Source organism: Alosa alosa, chromosome 23 (genome assembly GCF_017589495.1).
Source record: "Alosa alosa isolate M-15738 ecotype Scorff River chromosome 23, AALO_Geno_1.1, whole genome shotgun sequence".
NCBI lineage: Eukaryota > Metazoa > Chordata > Actinopteri > Clupeiformes > Clupeidae > Alosa > Alosa alosa.
Genome location: NC_063211.1, coordinates 28,525,146 through 28,541,277, shown reverse-complemented (window position 1 = coordinate 28,541,277; position 16,132 = coordinate 28,525,146). Strand labels below are relative to the sequence as shown.

Sequence of the window (16,132 nt, the reverse complement as noted above, 5' to 3'; positions counted from 1 at the left end):
GCCATTTCTACAAAGTAAGAGGGGAATAAAACCCTGATAAAAACTGAACAGCTGAAAGAATATCAAATGACTTGCCATTAGCCCGGCAAATTAATGTCGGAAGCTTAACGCCTGTAATTACCTTGCTCTATTCTCCAGTTCAGACACTCAAGTTATTGCTGAGGTGAGGAGTAATATAGCTGCTACACTTCCAAAATCATTTAATCACGTCGCTGGGCCTCCACGCTGGGCAACACTTGCACATTGGACAGAACCTAGATATGCTAACAGCTAACGTTAGGTGACTGCCTGGCTAACGTTAATCATTTCTATAATTTGTTCCTCCAGATTGTTTCAGCCCCGAAGACCTGGAGATAATTAGTGATATATCTCTAAGATGATCATTGAAAACTTGGATGCCTTGAAGACGTGGCTCTCCAAAACGCTTGAACCCATGTAAGTAGGAAACAATCGAGCCAGCTAACGTGAACGTTTACTTGGTTAGGTGCTAACGTTGACGTGACTTGGTAAGGACAGAGCTACCTAAGAAATATGGTTGTAATTAAAACCCTATTTTTTTCTAAATTAGAACACTTTGCTAAACCACCACGTAGTAGCCCAGGGTGACCCAAATTGCCCCAGTGTGCCTGAAAGGCTAATAAACACGCTAGTTAGCCACGTAGCTTGTGGACTGGTTTGTAACCTATAGTCGGTCAGTGTTTCTACTTGATCTAATTGTCATGAAAGGTGTAATAGCTAGTCTTTGGATAGCACGCATGGTGTGAATGGTTAGCAAGAAGCATAATGCATTGCTTTAAGTAATGTATACGTGCCATGTCAAAGTGAGTATGGTCTATACCCACTGTTTTGCACCTTCAGGTACATAACTCGGGACATGTAGTAAACAAGGCATTCATTATTGATATGACAGATCATGCCTTTCACAGTTTTCTTTCCATTCATTCATATTTTCTTCTTATCTACTTTGTAGTTGTGATGCAGACCCATCTGCCCTTGCGAAGTATGTTGTCGCCTTGGTAAAGAAAGATAAATCGGAGAAGGAATTGAAAGCACTATGCAACGACCAGTTGGATGTATTTCTACAGAAAGGTACTTTTTGATCTATGAATAAAGCCTCAAATCATAGTTTTACCAAAGCCTTCCAACAGTGAACACATTGCTGCCCATTTTGGTTTCAGTTTTCATTCTAACTTTATGGCTGTCTTCCAGAGACCCAAACATTTGTGGATAAACTTTTTGAAGCTTTGAACTCAAAGAGTTACCTACCTCAGCCTGTCCTCGAGCAGCCTGCCTCCACGAGCCGCCCCGCCGACTCGCACCAGCGCACAGACAAGGATGAGCCAAGGAAAGAAGAGGTGCGCAGGCCCCAGGAAAGGATTGGGCAGAGGGAATTGTTTGGGGTGGTAAATGTGTGGGGTACTGTAAATTGCTTTGGGTGAAAGTGGCTACATAATTAGTAAATGCATATGTTAAAGTACACTATAATATAACCAGTCAATTGCATGCATTTTTCAGTCATTGTTTACTTTAATTGTTTTCTTAATGTTTCATACAAATAAATACCTGATTGTGACTAGATCCCAACGTGTTCAATCTCAACCTTTGCAAACTAGTTGCAGTAAAGAGGTGAAGTGAAAGAAATAGTGCAATATAAACATCCCTATTTGTGGTTGTTTGCCCAAACAGCCCAGTCGTGAGGAGGACCGAGATAAAAAGTTCTCCAGGAGGGTGAACCACAGCCCCCAGCCTAGCCGCTACAGTCGAGACAGCAGGTAAGAGCTGAACCAATACTCATGGCCCTGATCACGGGATGACCCAATTAAAATGCTCATAATTGTCCATGGTGCCCTCCTTTTCACTTTCACTCCCCTTTTATTTCTCTGTTTTTACATTTTTGTGCCTGACAATCCATATGCCTCTCTCATTGTCTCTATAATTCCACCCCTAAATCCAACAGAAGACTGGATGACCGCAAGAAGGATGACCGCTCCAGAAAGCGGGAGTATGAGCGGAACTTGCCAAGGCGCGACTCGTATCGGGAGCGCTACAACCGGCGACGGGGCCGTAGCCGCTCCTACAGTCGCAGCCGCAGTCGGAGCAAAGAGCGCCCCCGCGACCGTGACCGAGACCGCGAGCGGGACCGTGACCGTGAGAGAGAGCGCGACCGCACACGCAGCCGCTCACGGTCCAGGAGTCCTGGTCGCAGTAGAGGTGAGTGGACTGGCTGGGTGAATCAGCTCAAAATACAATGTGTTTGCACTTTCATGATGGTGATGTGGGTTATGTTGGCATGAGGGAGAACGTGCTGCTGGTCATGGTTGTGTAAAAATGACTACGAAATGAGTATGTTAAACGCAAGCCAGAAACACAGGTACATTTGTGTGTTCAAAGTGCATTAATGCCACAAGTTGCCTAGACACCATTTGGATTAAAAATGAATAGAAATAATTGCATTATAAATTGCAGAATGCAAATGTAGTCAAACTGGCCTAGTTAGGCATACCAGCATAGGGGAAGCATTCAATGTGTTCCATCAGTCAGGTCTCTTACAAAAAGCTTTATATAAGTTGTCATAACCAGACGTGATGGCCTCTGATTTATCTCCATTCAGAGAGGGATTCTGGGAAGAGCAAGTACGAGCACGAACGTGCTGAACGACCGGACACAGGGCCGGCCGATGGTTACTCCAACCCCCCCCTGGTTCCTGGCCCCTCCTCTTCCCACTTCCCTGTGCCTACGCTCAGCAGCACCATCACAGTCATCGCCCCTGCCCACCATGGCAACAACTCCACGGAGACCTGGTCTGACTTTCCTCCAGACCACCAGCTTGATCACGCCCCCTACGCCAGAGGAGCTGTACCCCAACAGAGGAAGCGCTGCCGGGACTATGATGGTAAGATGACAAAAGTCATCAAAAAAAGTGAACAACTGCACACTCTATATACTCCAAAATCTCAATTCTAAGAGTTTTTTTTCTTTATTTCTCCATGCTTTCCCTCTTTTAGAGAAGGGCTTCTGCATGCGGGGGGACATGTGTCCCTTTGACCACGGCAGTGACCCTGTGGTGGTTGAGGATGTAAACCTTCCCAGCATCCTCCCGTTCCAGCCTCCACCTCTCCCTGGGGTGGATGGTCCTCCCCCGCCTGGCCTGCCCCCTCCCCCACCCCTGATGACGCCTGTCAACCTCAGGCCGCCTGTACCCCCTCCGGGTACCATGCCACCCAGCCTCCCTCCTGTCGCAGGTATGAACCTCAGCGAAAAAGGAAGTCATGGATTACTGCTTAAAGTTCACAGACTCTGATTAACTTAAAGTTGAAATATATTAGGGAATATAAAAGGGAAAAAAATCTATCTTCCTGCCACTGTTTTCAGAGTTGGCTCTGAACATTCTGAGAGTGTTATGCTCTGAATAAACGGACAATAATTTCATCAACACTCCAAATTTATGAATGGTTTCATAGTGCCAGAGCGTGCATTTCACTCACTGTCGGTTTCCAATCCAAACTGACCAAGGATCACATCTGACACAGACACATCAAAAAGTTTTATGCACTTTTTGACGTGCCTGTGTAAAATATGAGCAAATTCAAAAGGTGTATAATGAAAAAACATTGTTTTTAATACATAAATTTGTATGTTGTATTTGTTTGGCCCGGCTAAATTTCATGGTTTGATAATCTGGCCCAACTGAATTTGTGATCGAATAGCCCTGCTATACATGATTGACATCTGCCATCTATATTAATGTGGTTCTGTGCTGCTCCCCCAGGTCCCCCACCCCCTCTCCCAGCACTGCAGCCGTCAGGCATGGACGCCCCTCCCAACTCAGTTACCAGCTCAGTGCCCACCATTGTTACATCAGGGGTGAGACCCCCCATCACCCAGCCCCCTCCCCCTCTCTTCACCTCTGGTAAGTCTGTTCGGACTGATTTTGTTAGTTTGTTACTTGCTGGTGTGTTTGTATTGTAGAAGAAGGCTCTTACAATCTTCCAATGTGTAGACCAGGTTTTTTTATTTTTTTTTTTTTTAGATATTCACATTCACAGTTGTCATGGACTATGTTTAATGAGCAATATCTCTATGATATGATGAATTATTGAAACCTAGCACTACAAACCTTCCTCAGGAAGGAATATGCAGAAAAGGAAAATGTGGTTTGCTGCACCAAAAATTAGATTAGGTTGGCGTAGCCATATACTGTCTATGCAGGTGAAAAAGAGAAAGACTGACATAGAAGGTAGGGTATTTCAAGAACGAAAGCAATGTATGACCGCAGTACATGATAAAGCTATATGCCTTGTTTGCTAATATGAGTCTGATACCCTTGTTGTAGAGCCGTCCAAGACCGATTGTTGAGAAGCTCATTCTATTTCAGTTTGGCATCTGCCATCTTGAGTTTCTGTTTTCTATTTTAAATATGCTGGCAGGATGACTCCACACTACAAAAACTGCTTATCTAATACAATCTAACCAAGTCGTATTAATCTTATATCAAGATAAAAAAAATCTAGTTGGTATTGTTTTCAGTATAAAGACCTATATATGAAGAGTTCAGATGCAAAACCCTCTAAATCCGTCTGACCACATTTCTTTTAAATGAGCAAAATCCGGTTCCTATAGGTTTTTGCATAGAAATCGATATTTCAGACCAGGAAGAGAGTGTTATTTGATGTGTTTTGAAGTTAAATTATTTGATTAACGTATACTATGTGAGGAGAGCATTCACTCACCATCTTTATCATTTTTGACGTAGGTGGCATTTAGAGGCTTTTGCATCTGAACCCTTCATATACTTAGCGCTTTCTCGTAAAATCATTTGACTTAATTTAAGAAGAGTTTGATTTATTTTAAGACGTCTCACCCTGAAAACAAGCAAATTTTTGCCTGCCAGTGCAAGTTTTGTCTTGATAAGACTCCTTAAAATAAGTCTAAGTGTTCTTAAATTAAGTAAAAATGATCTTTCGAGAGAGCGCTAGGTAAGTCTCTTCATACCAAAAAGATTTTTTGATCTTAATATAAGATGAGTGCAGGATCATGTGCAGGATCATGTTATGCGCTGACTTTGCATGTGATGTGAATTTTTTTGTAATTTCACTCAGTTATACCTTTTAAAACTCCTGCGGTATGTATTTGTCCTTATCTCGGTATGTAATTTGTGTGTGTGTGTGTGTGTGTGTGTGTGTGTGTGTGTAGACTCCTTTGAAATGGATGGATACAATCCAGAGGCTCCCAGCATGAGTGGCAGTAGACCCATCTTCCGTCACCGTGTCAACCCACAGAGGTCCAATTTGATTGGCTTGACAATGGGAGGGGTGGACCTAGAGCCAAGAGGTCTGACACTGAAGCATATTCTACTTACTATAAGTTGTCATTGTGGTAGTTTGGCTGGCCCATATTTTTGACTTGTTGTTATTCCTGACCTACAGAGAAGATGCCCAACAGCAACAACATGCGCATTGTTTTGGACTCTGACTCCAGGAAGAGATTAGGTGGACCTCACGATGGGCCAGGGCCTGTCAAGAAGCCCTGGTTAGACAAGTAAGCCTGGTGACACACACACACACACTGTCTCTAACCTGGATTAGATGGTCATCACTAAGGCATTTTACTCCATTAGTTCCCAAAGACTGGGTCACAGGAGATTTTATTTGGGTTGCCTTAGTCAATTTTTGTCTGTTATACCTTTCAACCAGGAAAGCTAGGGCATTTCTATTAGGAGTAGAGTTAACCACAAGAAATGCATGCTTGGCCTAACAACTACCAATAGTTATAGAAAAACAGCATGTGACAAATCACACAGAATAATCACACTATATGATGCGTTGAGCCTATAACTAGCCACTATTTATTTGAATTTGATTTGAACAGGTCAGAGGTTCATCTCCCATTGCACATTTGTGATGTAGAGTAAAACATCAAACATCAGTAAAACATCTGAGGTGCGTTCAAATTCGGCAAACGTTGGTAAATGTTTGTGGCAAATATTTGTTTCTGAACAGTTAAATTTGAACGATTTGGTGTTAACATTCCATTGTAACGGTGATTGCATCGTTACCTTCATCAAGCTCCCATCCAGCTCCTCAGACTGTTTGTGAGTGTTTGTAAACGTTTGACAAAAACCCGAGGCAAATAGTAACACGTTTGCAAACGTTCACCTGGTGATTTGTTTGCAAATTTGAACGCACCTCTAAGTAAACAGGTTAGCTTCTGAGCCATCCTGTTCAAACAAGAACCTCCAATAATCCTCTCTTGCTTCACCACACACACACGCACACAGGCCAAGCTACAATAAGCCTAATCACCAGGGCTTCCATAAGAAGAATCCCTTCAGCCTGGCAAACACCAAACTGGACGTACGTGTGATCCCACCCGAGCTGAACAACATCAGCAAACTCAACGAGCACTTCAGTAAATTCGGCACCATCGTTAACCTACAGGTGAGTGTGTGCACACATTAAACTGTCTTACCTATACAAACAAAACTGTTAAATATGTATACTTTCACACACAAACTCACCCGAACACATTGTCTAGTTTAGCTGTCCACTTGGTGATCCTGTTGGTATAACAGTAGTTAGTTGAACCATGTATGTATGACACATGGAGGTTGGCATCACATGATAAGTAAACATGTGTTGTGTATCAGTGATCCAAGACTAGATGTAAAAACTGTTTTAGTACGGCACCAATCAGCTGATCCCATGACTTGATAGTATTTGATCTGTATTGCCTTTTTCATGAATAAAATAAGTCTCTTTTCTCTCTTTTTTTCTCTCTGTCTATCTTTCTCTCTCTCTGTCTGTCTGTCTGTGTATGTAGGTGGCTTACAGGAATGACTCGGAAGCGGCTCTGATCCAGTTCTCCACCTATGAGGAGGCCAAACGGGCCATGCTGAGCACTGAGGCAGTCCTCAACAACCGCTTCATCAAAGTCAACTGGCACAGAGATGACCCCCCACCAACACACACATCCCAAAATATGGTAACCATGCGCTTGCAGACGAGAAGCAAGAAAAAATAATTCCCAAAACGCTGCCATTTCTACCGTTTTGCCTTTGCTAGGAGCGCCTCTCTGTTCTTTGACATAACATACATCTGTTGTCAGAGAGAATTCTGTCATACAACGGAAGTCCTTGCCTTTTGATATTTGTGTCTGAGCCTCAAGGCATGTCTCAGCAGAAATATCTTTTATGACTGTGTGCGTGATTGAATTGGTTGGATTATTTAGATTCTGGAAACGTAGCATGGCTTTATAAGTGGGGTGAGTGGGGAATGTGCGTCTAGGCACATCTTGTATTTACTGCACCACTTCTATACAAATTCCTCAGAAATGAACCTAAACCTCATTTGTGTAGACATCTTGGAAATGTGTGTCTCCATGGTAACACCCTCCTCTCTCGCTGTAGCAGCAGGGCATCCAGCCTTCCCAGGATGTCCCAGCCACCACCCCCAAACAATCGGTCAAGGACCGCTTGGGCCCAGTGCCCGCCTGCAACTCTGAGCTACCACAGGACCCCAACACTGCCTCGCAGGTGTGTGTGTGTGTGTTGATTTTGACTGTATAGACTTAATAAAATAAATCCGGTCTGTGAAATCAAGCAGATTTCACCCTCTTGAAAAGCCTATTAGCTTATTTCAAGAGTGGTGTAAGTGTACATGGAGCAGAAGTGTGTTCTTACATCGACTAGGTCTTAAAACATTTGTTGCTCCACTCTTGGTTCCACTGTACAGAATGCATCAAAAATTTCCGTGAAGGAGAGGCTAGGGTTTCCCGTGAGACCTGCAGCTCCAGGAGGAAAGGTAAGAGCAGGTTATTATTTGTACATTGAAGGCAAACATCACATTTTCAAATGATTGCCATGCATTCAAATAACCACCAGATGGCATCATAAGTTCATGCATGCTGTGCAAGGTAATTTTTTCAAGGGATGTAATCAACAAATGATCTACAGTCGTATGTATGTTGCAAGTTCCACTGATATTTATATTGTGACAAAACATATTTTTTATTTTTCTCCTAACATGTCTCTGTGCTGATGTTTTTGATGCGCTCTTTAGGTCTGCTCTCCGTCCATGGGGCTAACAAAGACCGTCTTCAACCCAGCAGCACTCAAAACTGTCAACAAGGGAGCGTCGTACATGGGCACGACCACTCCTGAGGAAGCACTGAAGAGAAAGCAGGTGAGTGGATCAGGATAATAGTGCTTGAGTTTCCTTTAGTCGTGTGTGTTTGAGTCTGTGTGTTGTGCACAAAGAAGGTTTAGATGTGGGAACTCTTCGTGCCCATCTTCCTCATCCTCTTTCTATCACAGGAAGCCATGAAGCTGCAGCAGGACGTGAGGAAGAAGAAGCAGGAGATTCTGGAGAAGCACATTGAGGCCCAGAAGGTGAGCGAGCGCCTCTACTTCTCTGCACACACGAACTCTGTAGGTGGCTGGGTAGTTGGTCTTTGTGGATGCCAATGACACATAGCAGGTTTGCAGAATCCTGATATTACCAACCTTAAGATTGTCATGGGCAGTCCCAGACAGTTGCAGATACTTAGCCTCTTGTTTTGAGCTATTGATCCTTTGAATGCTCGTCAGTTGACTTTCTTGGAGCTGATTTGAATTTCCCCTGGGGATCAATAAAGTATCTATCTATCTATTTGTAAAGAGTAGAGAATGGAGTTTGATGGACATTTTGGGTAGACATTTAGAGGGATTCAGTGAAGGGATGTTATTGATGTTAGTGATTTCATATCTGACCCTGTGTGTGTGTGTGTGTGTGTGGTGCAGCTGCTGATCTCCAAGCTGGAGAAGAACAAGAGTATGAAGGCGGAGGACAAGGCTCAGATCAAGTCCACGCTGACCACCCTCACTCAGAGCATCACCAAACTCCAGGAGGAGATCAAAGGCCTCGCCAGCCCCAGCATGCTTAAGTGCATCAAGAGCAAAGCCCAGGTACACAGCAGTCACCTTCCTCTAACAATACTGCAGACAGTGTTTACTACAATAGAGATTGAGAATGTGTCGTGCCATCATGCCATTTTCCCATTGGTGAACGCAAAGCATTTTGGGGATCCGCGGCAATCCATGCCCATGTAAACCAATGTAAACGGCCTAACGTACCCATAATCTTGGTATCTCTATACAGTACAGGTTGTTAAAGTTCAGACCTCACACTTTTATGTTACTTTGAAAGCCCAGGCAGATGGTAGTCAGTAGTAGATTTAAATTAATCCTGAAAATATATATCTTAATTTTGAAATGAAAAAACGTGTTATAAAAACAAATGAATTTTGAGAAAATATTAAAATATGGCAAAAAAAATGTGTATACAATCGCTTGAGGTGGTTTTTCAGGTGAGTCACATTACACATTGAAAAAGTTGTGTGGTCTGAATTATTTTTATAGTTGGTTCGAGGTGAAGACATCGGTGCAAGTCTGCACCAAGAAATATATACATATTATACTTGATAACTCTGAACTATACCCTCCATGAATTGTCATACGTTGTCGCTGCCAAGTATGAAGCAGCGATATTTGTTTCCTCCCATCACATTCCCGTCAGCCTTTATTTATGACTACCACGGCTTTTGGTGGAGGCTATTGAAGTTAAATAGCCAAAACTCAGATGTGGGAAGAGCCATTGTCCCATTTATCTGGAATGATGTATCGCAAGAAGATAAATTCCACATTTAATCCCACATTTGTATGTATTTATTTATTTTTTTAACTTGTTGTCCAGTTTTGTGCAAAGCTGGAATGGAAACCCAGCTACAGTCACTGTAAACATCTGAACAAAACATTTCATTGCTTTTAAAATACAGTATTCAGTGGCATAGATATTTCCGTACATATGTCAAAGTTACTCTCAAAGGCAGACAAGGCATGTGTTGGTAGTTTTTGTCTAAGTGGAGTCTGTATTGATATGTACTGTTGTGGACAGGCACAGAAGGAGCTTCTGGACACAGAAATGGACCTGTACAAGAAGACCCAGGCCGGAGAGGATACCGCCCAGCTGAAGATCAAATACACACAGCTCCAACTTGAGGCAATGTCCACACACACACACACACACACACACACACACACATGCATGAAAACACAGGGATTAAGGAGACTTAACTTTTGTACACTTTATAAGTGTTTATGATTATGACATTTTCGGAATGATGCTTAGTGGTAGCAAACAAAGGGCATAAAGGTACTTCACAATAGAAGCACTTGCTTAAATGCAGGGAGCAGGTAGATGTAGTCACAAAGAGATAATATAATCTAATATGAGAGACAAACAAAATGTGGGGTTTGATAGTGGCACTTAACATCCCTCCCTCTCTTTTCTCTCCTCCCAGGCGGCCAAGCGGGGGCTCTTGAGTACGGCGCGGGGCCGAGGGGCTCACGCACGGGGTCGTGGGGTTCTGAGGGGCAGGGGCCGTGGGATCAGGGGCAGAGGGCGTGGGGGCCAGTCAGTGCACGCAGTGGTGGACCACCGGCCCCGCTCGCTCGAGATCACTGGCTTCAGTGATGCAGACCGCGTAGACGTTCTGCCACACTTTGCAGTGAGTTGAATGATATTCTTACAGATTTGTGTGTGTCTATGTACAGATTGGGTTGGGGGTGCAGTCCATGCAGTATTTCATCTCTAGCATGGTTATTGTTACTCTGCTTTCCCCCGTCTTGCTTGTCAACAACTTGCAATCACCTCAGGCAACATATGTGTATTAGGCCTAGAGGTATGTGATCATAGTTATGCAATTTCAGGAATGCAAACTGCAAAAATGTCTGAAATGGTGAATAAAACTCATAAAAATTGATGTGATTAAGATACGGTGGCTGGTTGTTGACTGCACAGAACAACGGTAATTTTTTGCCATTCATTACCAGTCAAGGAAATTCAGCTTTTTAGTCTGTGAATTTGACACAAGACTTATGAAATGCTCACACGGGCATCAACGTCAACACTTCTCTTTTCGTGACTAGTGCCAGGCGTTGCCAAACTGAATTATGGTTTGCGGTTTAAGTTCAACTTTTCAAGTGCCAGCGCAAGCATCAGCCAATCAGATCGCCTGTATGCAAATGCAAAAGTGAAAAATTCAAGATGTCTGATATAAATGGTAATGTTTATGCATATAGATTCTGTAGTATTTATTGTTTTACCCTATTGCAATAGTTTGTCTCTCTCTCTCCGCCACTGGTGTTGATCATGTGGCCGAAGGATTTCTTGCGCATGCTTTCGTGGATAATTGTGTGTGGTTCCGTTGTGAATGCTGGTGTTTTGTTTCAAAGCAATTTGGGGAGATTGAGGATTGCCAGATGGAAGACTTGTGTCAGAATGCCATAATCACCTACAAGACCCGTGCTGAAGCAGAGCTGGTGAGTCTATGTGCTACACACACACACACACACACACACACACATACACATACACACACACACACACTTTTTAGTTTGATTTTAGCACCGCAATATTTCTATGTTCTTTGTAAGTCCTTACTTTGTCCCTAGGTCACTTAAGTCTACTTTCCAAAAGCTCCTTTCTGTCCCCAACTTGCGCCTCAAAACCTCTGTTGCTGCCCCCTGGTTCTGGAATAGTCTCCCCTACCCATATCGTCCTGCCCCATTATTCATTTTAAATCTAATTTAAACAACATTTTCCGCTAGCTTTTATTTGTTTAGGGCATTCTTCATTTATTTGTTTTTTTTTTTTTTCTATTTCATTATTAGTTTTAGATCAATTACTACCAATAATAATCACCTTGTTTCCACTACTTTGAGTTTAATTCATTATTTTGTTGGCTTTACGTTTTATCTATCTATCTGTCTATCTATCTATCTGTCTCTTTCTATCTATCTATCGTCTCTTTCTATCTATCTATCTATCTATCGTCTCTATCTATCTATCTATCTATCTATCTATCTATCTATCTATCTATCGTCTCTTTTGTTTCTTTCTATCTATCCAGTAGTGTCTGTTGTTTCTTTCTATCTATCCAGTAGTGTCTGTTGTTTCTTTCTATCTATCCAGTAGTGTCTGTTGTTTCTTTCTATCTATCCAGTAGTGTCTGTTGTTTCTTTCATATCTGAAACACATCCCTGTTATGTTAAATGTGCTATAAAGATAAACTGACTTAATATACAGTACTAACTGCATGAGCATAATTTGTCTTTGTCTTCCTCTTTGTCTCTCTGTCTCACTCTCTTCTCTCTCTCCCAGGCGGCGCTGCATGGTGTGAGGTTCAATAACCAACTGCTGCGCCTGTCGTGGCACAAGCCGCCTGTGCCACTCACCACCAGTGACCCTGAGGAGGCCGAACCAGAGGAGGAGGAGGTGAGCTCTCATGCCCGTCTCACGTCCAGCTCCTCTGTGATGGGTTCAGTCATTGTGCTTTAACTGACTCTCTTCACTTATGGGCCTAGATATAGACCCTATGTATCTGCCTGGTAGCCTTCACAGTTGTCTTGTGAGAATGTGATTGGTTGGATTGACCTTGTTAGGTTTCTCACTGGTTGACTAGTAACAGTAATTAGCAGGCGACAGATCAGGTGTTCTCGCCAGCCCTTAGCATGCTGCTGGTCATTGGGTTGCACCAAAGTGAGTCATCTGGTGCTCTACTTTGTGATTGCTAGTTCCAGGAGGACTCGCTGGCGGATGACGTGCTGTTGCAGGATGACGACGAGGATGACGATCATGAATCTCGCCCATGGCGGAGATGAGGAGGAGGAGGAGCAGGAACAGGAGTAGGAAGGCCCGGCAACAAGCTGCATTGAGCTGACATTGTTTTTAATAGTCTACTCACATTTCCTTTGCTGTTATTAACTCCGTAGACCAGACAGACGTGTGCTACAGAGGTGAATTTGGAAGGGGTGGGGGGAGAAGTGGCTGGCGGTAGAACTTTGTGTGTGAAATTTGACTCATGTATATACCACAATGTTACTTTTTTTAAGCTGTAAAAAAGGTTTCTTTGGTGTGAAGGCTTGCTTGTTTGAAAGGATGCATTTTTTGTTTGTTTGTTTGTTTGTTTTTTAAATGAATGACTGGATTATTTGGGTACATTATGACTGACTTTGGGTGGACTGCCGACTGGTTTTTGTTAAAGCGTTTGCTAGACGTCCTGTGATGGAAGGAGGTGCTTTAACATAGTTTAGCAATTAAGAGCCTCATAGTACAGCTTTGTTGCATTTGATGTACATATTTTATGTCTTAAATTTTAATGATTTGTATGACTATGCTCTTGTACACTTCTGGATTCTTGGCTTTCATTTTGAAATGTAAAAAAGAGAAAATAAAGAATTGAAATGGTCTGAAAAAAATCAGCTGTCAAAAAAGATAAAAAAAAGAAAAGAAAAAAAAAAAAACCATTTGAGATCACCTATGCCTTAAACGGCCGAAAAAGATGAGAAAAAAAAGAAAAGATGGAAAAGCTGAAAAAAATAAAGACCATTTCAACCCCCCCACCCCCAATTCTCACAAAAAAGCAATATTCCAAGATAAACTTCCACATATTGTGGAATCCTACTTTCCATATTCCTTTTCATCCCACCTGGTGAGTAGTCTGGTAAATTCGAGGCATGACCTAAGGTAAGAGGCACCTGAGGTAATAGCTGAGCCGCTTTACTGTGTGGACGTCTTTCACCTTTTTGGTCATAATTTAATGTACTATTCCATACTTTGGTTCTTGTTATGCAGATGACCACATACATCTTGTTTTTGTCCTTTGCTCTATTCCTCTCCAGACAACTCTTATGGGGATGGTGCTGCTTTACCCGGAAACTGGAAGACTTCTCCGACAACCCAGATGGACTGTTTGCTGTTTATGAACTGTCTTTGTATACTCCACTGTATATATGTATATGTCATGAATGAAATTGTACAGTATTTTTTATAAACATTTACCTCTTGAAATGACAGTAATAGTCTATTATCAAAATGTGTGTGATTTAGTCTGAAACTATGGCTACAAATAGTGTTTGGCTGCAGTATCTTGGGGCAAGTCTTACCAAAGTTTGCTGCTTTCATTATTTAGATGTAGCCCTGCTGATGGGGTCAGTTTTAGATGATTGAGAGACATGTCCACCTTAGCCAGTACCTCCCCCTCCCACACGCACACACAGAGTGGCCCATCACATCACACTTCCATAGCACAGAAACTGATAACCCAATCAGTTTCATGTCTGGCCACAGTTACACACATGCCCTCCTCCCCCTGCTCACCTGGGTTCCTGCCACACACCTCTAGCTAATTGTAACAAATTCGATTTGGCATTTCTCCAGGAACCCCCACCACCTCTATCCCACACCCCCCCATGCGCCTTCACTCTGCCATTAGCCATGACTTGCACACCACAGCAGCTCGGCCCAGTTGGGGGTTGTTTAAATAGGCCACCCCTGGGCCCAGAGCTTGGACCTCTGTCTCTCACTCACCCTCCCATCCGGCAGCTTCGGCCTGACCTTTCCAGTCTGTGGTCATTTTAATTTACCTCTTGTGAATTTATTCCAACATTGGTGTAGGGTAAGAATATCTGCGTTGCTCTATGTGGTCATATCCACCCCCCCACCCCCATACCGAACTCCTCAGTCAGCTTGTCTCCCTGCCATCATGCAGGCTAACAAGTTCATGCCACCATTTGTGAAGGCTAACAAATTTTCATCCAAAAGCTTCCACTAATGAATTTAATACGGTCATGGCCACTTGAAAATACCCTTTTCTTTATAATTTGTGTCGACATGACAAATGGCTCATTATTTTTTTCCCGAACAGATCATCACCAGGCTAGCTGACCAAAAAAATTGAGATGGCCAAAACTTTTCTCTGCTGTCAAGCTAAAGGCCTATTTTTCTTTTTACTGTGCAACCTCTAATGTAGTTTCCCCCCACAGGGGAGAGAAAACATGTTTATGTGACACGTGCTGTTACAGAATATTAATCCATATTCATGAATGAGCCTTTCGTGTGGCCTGCATCTCAGAAATGTTGCATATTGATTTTTTTTTTTTTCCCCCTTTGCACAAAACCCGTTTTCGCAAAACAGACTTTCCCGCTGGTTGTAATTCTTTGTAGCTCTTGAGGAAGGAACTCTTTGTTTACGAGACCTCCTATTTCTTGTATGTGTGTGTAAGAGAATGTGTGTGTATATGTGTTGAGAACTAACCTCCCCCACCCCTTGCCCACCCTCCCTGGCAGTTCTTAGCTTGTTAATATTTCATGCGATCATGATCCTCCATAAGCAAATTTTTGCTCCCCAGAAATTTCAGGCGAAACATGATTAATTTAGTGTTTATCTCCAATGTCCTCTTAAAACCGCGTCCCGTTGGCCTCTGCATAGATCTCAGCATGAGACTTAATCGCTGGTCCTAAATCATCACGAGGGGCCAGAAGAGTCCTCCGTCATTTTTTATTATTGTATCTCACTTGGATTAAAGTATGCGGTGGAGAAGATTTGTGGCTGGATAAAGTAATTTTAATTTGACGATTGCTAGTTCAAAGGATGATACTACAAAATAATAGCCTAATTAAAACATTATACTGTTCTAATCAGTAGCAAACAGTAAGTGAAATACTCAATACTTAATCGTCTTCTCTGCTTTGTCCAGTGCTGTTGGTGGGGCCATGGGTGTATGGACCTTGTGGTGGCCCTTGCATGCAAACTACTGCCCTCCAATGAACCACAAATCCCAGGAACCCTGGCGTCTAGGTGAAATGAGAGCCATAAATCAGAGAGACTGCTGGGAATTGGCATGATGCTAAGGGCCACACAGCTGAAATGACCCACAATTCCACACTGTCACACCTTTCCCCTCACAGACAGAAATCTTCATCTGTAGCAAAGCTAAGAGGAATTCTTGCTCTTTTGTGTCTCTGTCTTACCCTCTCATACTCTCTTCATTATATTTTGTCAGTATGATTTAAATAGGAAAAACAACATGTATGGGAGAGCTCTGTTAGTTATCTTATAGCTTGTTTTAAACATGAACAAATTAAAGGTGCATTCAATTTATTCATTACCTGACAAGCATTGTCTATGTCAAAGGCCGACCACATGATGGTGCTGTATGACAGTGTAGTGCAGGTGCTAACCCCTCTTTGCACCCCACAGGCCTGACAGAGCTTCCCAGGACTGGGATTCTTCAGGGAGCCGAGTGAAGATGGTC

At 42.8% G+C, this 16,132-nt stretch overlaps 1 protein-coding gene across 7 annotated transcripts; it reads left to right on the top strand.

The window, feature by feature from the left end:
* rbm26 (RNA binding motif protein 26) lies at positions 1 to 15,765 on the top strand. 7 transcript variants are annotated; one of them, XM_048235168.1, is made up of 24 exons: positions 1 to 163; positions 328 to 435; positions 971 to 1,089; positions 1,210 to 1,370; positions 1,687 to 1,772; positions 1,958 to 2,211; positions 2,612 to 2,893; positions 3,006 to 3,242; positions 3,770 to 3,910; positions 5,194 to 5,331; positions 5,427 to 5,538; positions 6,278 to 6,437; positions 6,820 to 6,981; positions 7,406 to 7,531; positions 7,731 to 7,799; positions 8,058 to 8,180; positions 8,312 to 8,386; positions 8,777 to 8,941; positions 9,930 to 10,034; positions 10,336 to 10,542; positions 11,270 to 11,356; positions 12,198 to 12,311; positions 12,611 to 13,822; positions 15,575 to 15,765. In XM_048235168.1, the coding sequence occupies exons 2-23, from the start codon at positions 377 to 379 to the stop codon at positions 12,695 to 12,697; spliced, it is 3,069 nt and encodes a 1,022-aa protein (XP_048091125.1). In that variant the 5' UTR covers positions 1 to 163; positions 328 to 376; the 3' UTR covers positions 12,698 to 13,822; positions 15,575 to 15,765. The 7 variants fall into 7 exon arrangements, with proteins under 7 accessions (XP_048091125.1, XP_048091124.1, XP_048091122.1 ...); XM_048235167.1 differs by having other exon boundaries at positions 1,210 to 1,403; positions 7,409 to 7,531; XM_048235165.1 differs by having other exon boundaries at positions 1,210 to 1,403.
* Positions 15,766 to 16,132: the final 367 nt, after the last annotated feature.

Coding starts and splice junctions, on each gene's coding strand:
- rbm26 (XM_048235165.1), top strand. CDS start 377: ATGATCATTGAAAACTTGGATGCCTTGAAGACGTGGCTCTCCAAAACG. Junction 5,539..6,277: donor AAGAAGCCCTGGTTAGACAA/GTAAGCCTGGTG, acceptor ACACGCACACAG/GCCAAGCTACAATAAGCCTA. Junction 12,312..12,610: donor CCGAACCAGAGGAGGAGGAG/GTGAGCTCTCAT, acceptor TGTGATTGCTAG/TTCCAGGAGGACTCGCTGGC.